Raw genomic sequence first — 2,500 nt, 5'->3', positions numbered from 1 at the left:
GTACTACACACTGTACTACACACTGTATTACTCACTGTACTACACACTGTATTACTCACTGTACTACACACACTTTAATACACACTTATAAATACACTTAATATAAACAGTGAGGTTATGACGTATTGATTAGGACAGGTGATCAATGTGTGTGATCGTTTCAGAGGGGCGTGGCTGAGATCAGGGAGATCCGTCAGTTCCATTTCACCGGTTGGCCCGATCACGGCGTTCCTCTTCACGCCACCGGTCTGCTCGGCTTCATCCGCCGGGTCAAGGCCAAAACTCCGCCCACCGCCGGCCCCACCGTGGTCCACTGCAGGTATGAACCTATTGATCACTGATACTTTGGATACATCAAAGAGACATATATCTAATGTGTGTGTGTGTGTGTGTGTGTGTGTGTGTGTGTGTGTGTGTGTGTGTGTGTGTGTGTGTGACAGTGTGGGGGCGGGGCGTACCGGCTGCTTCATCGTGATCGACATCATGCTGGACATGGCGGACAGAGAAGGAGTGGTGGACATCTACAACTGTGTCCGAGAGCTGAGAGCCCGCAGGGTCAACATGGTCCAGACCGAGGTATGCACTGCAGGGACACCCGGGGACACTGTCTTAGAGGGACACACGGGGACTTGTGTCTCAGAGGGACACACGGGGACATGTGTCTTAGAGGGACACACGGGGACATGTGTCTCAGAGGGACACACGGGGACATGTGTCTCAGAGGGACACACGGGGACATGTGTCTTAAGGGACACACGGGGACATGTGTCTTAGAGGGAGACCCAGGGACATGTGTCTTAGAGGGACACCCGGGGACATGTGTCTTAAAGGGACACACGGGGACACTGTCTTAGAGGGACACACGGGGACATGTGTCTTAGAGGGACACACGGGGACTTGTGTCTTAGAGGGACACACGGGGACATGTGTCTTAAAGGGAGACCCAGGGACATGTGTCTTAAAGGGACACACAGGGACACTGTCTTAGAGGGACACACGGGGACATGTGTCTTAGAGGGACACACGGGGACATGTGTCTTAAAGGGACACACGGGGACACTGTCTTAGAGGGACACACGGGGACATGTGTCTTAAAGGGACACACGGGGACACTGTCTTAGAGGGACACACGGGGACATGTGTCTTAGAGGGACACACGGGGACATGTGTCTTAGAGGGAGACCCAGGGACATGTGTCTTAAAGGGACACACAGGGACACTGTCTTAGAGGGACACACGGGGACATGTGTCTTAGAGGGACACACGGGGACACTGTCTTAGAGGGACACACACTGTCTTAAAGGGACACACAGGGACATGTGTCTTAAAGGGACACACGGGGACACTGTCTTAGAGGGACACACGGGGACTTGTGTCTTAGAGGGACACACGGGGACACTGTCTTAGAGGGACACACAGGGACTTGTGTCTTAGAGGGACACACGGGGACACTGTCTTAGAGGGACACACAGGGACACTGTCTTAGAGGGACACACAGGGACTTGTGTCTTAGAGGGACACACGGTGTACAACATGTACCCACTGTGATAAAAATACCAGATAGTATAGATATCACAGAATAAAGACCGTCCTCAGACTATTGTTATTGTTCTGCTGCAGCTCTTCTAAAGGCCGTGATGTCATCAAACGGTGACTGACAGGATGTGACAGAAACGGACGAAGCATTGACCTTCTCTGACAACTTTTAATGTCACTCATCTGTTCTTCTGTCCATCGTCCTCCTCCTCCTCCTCCTCCTCCTCTTCCTCACCTTCCTCCCCTTCCTCCTCTTCCTCCTCCTCCTCCTCCTCCTCTCCTCCTCTTCCTCACCTTCCTCCCCTTCCTCCTCTTCCTCCTCCCCCTCCTTCTCCTCCTCGGCCTCCTCTTCCTCCTCCTCCTCCTCTGTGTGTTGACATATATCATTTATGAAGTGACATTTCGGCAACACTCCTGTCAATCAAACCTGACAGGAGCAGGGTGGAGGAGGAGGAGGAGGGGGGGGAGGTTGTGTTTATCTTTAAAACGTCTCCTCCTCTCTGTCCAGGAGCAGTACGTCTTCATCCATGACGCCATCTTGGAGGCGTGTCTCTGCGGGGACACGGCTATTCCAGCCAATCAGCTGCGGTCCGTTTACTACGAGATGAACCGATTGGATCCTCAGACCAACTCCAGTCAGATCAAAGAGGAGTTCAGGGTAAAGTATTGATCCACATATTGATCAATGAATGTCCTCATAATGTTAGAGTTCAGGGTAAAGTATTGATCCACATATTGATCAATGAATGTCCTCATAATGTTAGAGTTCAGGGTAAAGTATTGATCCACATATTGATCAATGAATGTCCTCATAATGTTAGAGTTCAGGGTAAAGTATTGATCCACATATTGGTGATTGAATATCCTCATAATATAGGAGTTGATATTTGGAGACATTTTTAATGCTGTTGTTTTATAAAAAATGTGAATATATTCTAATACAAATATGTTTTAAAGCATCACA

The 2,500-nt window shown here is 49.9% G+C and overlaps 1 protein-coding gene across 1 annotated transcript in view; it reads left to right on the top strand.

Moving 5' to 3' along the window:
- The window catches only part of LOC129110897 (receptor-type tyrosine-protein phosphatase mu-like), a 154,095-nt gene that overhangs the window by 137,607 nt on the left and 13,988 nt on the right, over positions 1-2,500 (top strand). Inside the window, exons 29-31 of the mRNA XM_054623158.1 lie at positions 165-319; positions 441-576; positions 2,045-2,194. Coding sequence (XP_054479133.1) covers positions 165-319; positions 441-576; positions 2,045-2,194 — 441 coding nt within the window. The remainder of the gene's footprint in view (positions 1-164; positions 320-440; positions 577-2,044; positions 2,195-2,500) is intronic.

The sequence above is a fragment of the Anoplopoma fimbria genome, chromosome 21 (assembly GCF_027596085.1).
Source record: "Anoplopoma fimbria isolate UVic2021 breed Golden Eagle Sablefish chromosome 21, Afim_UVic_2022, whole genome shotgun sequence".
NCBI classification, from domain to species: Eukaryota; Metazoa; Chordata; class Actinopteri; order Perciformes; family Anoplopomatidae; genus Anoplopoma; species Anoplopoma fimbria.
This window is presented reverse-complemented; position numbering and strand designations above follow the sequence as displayed.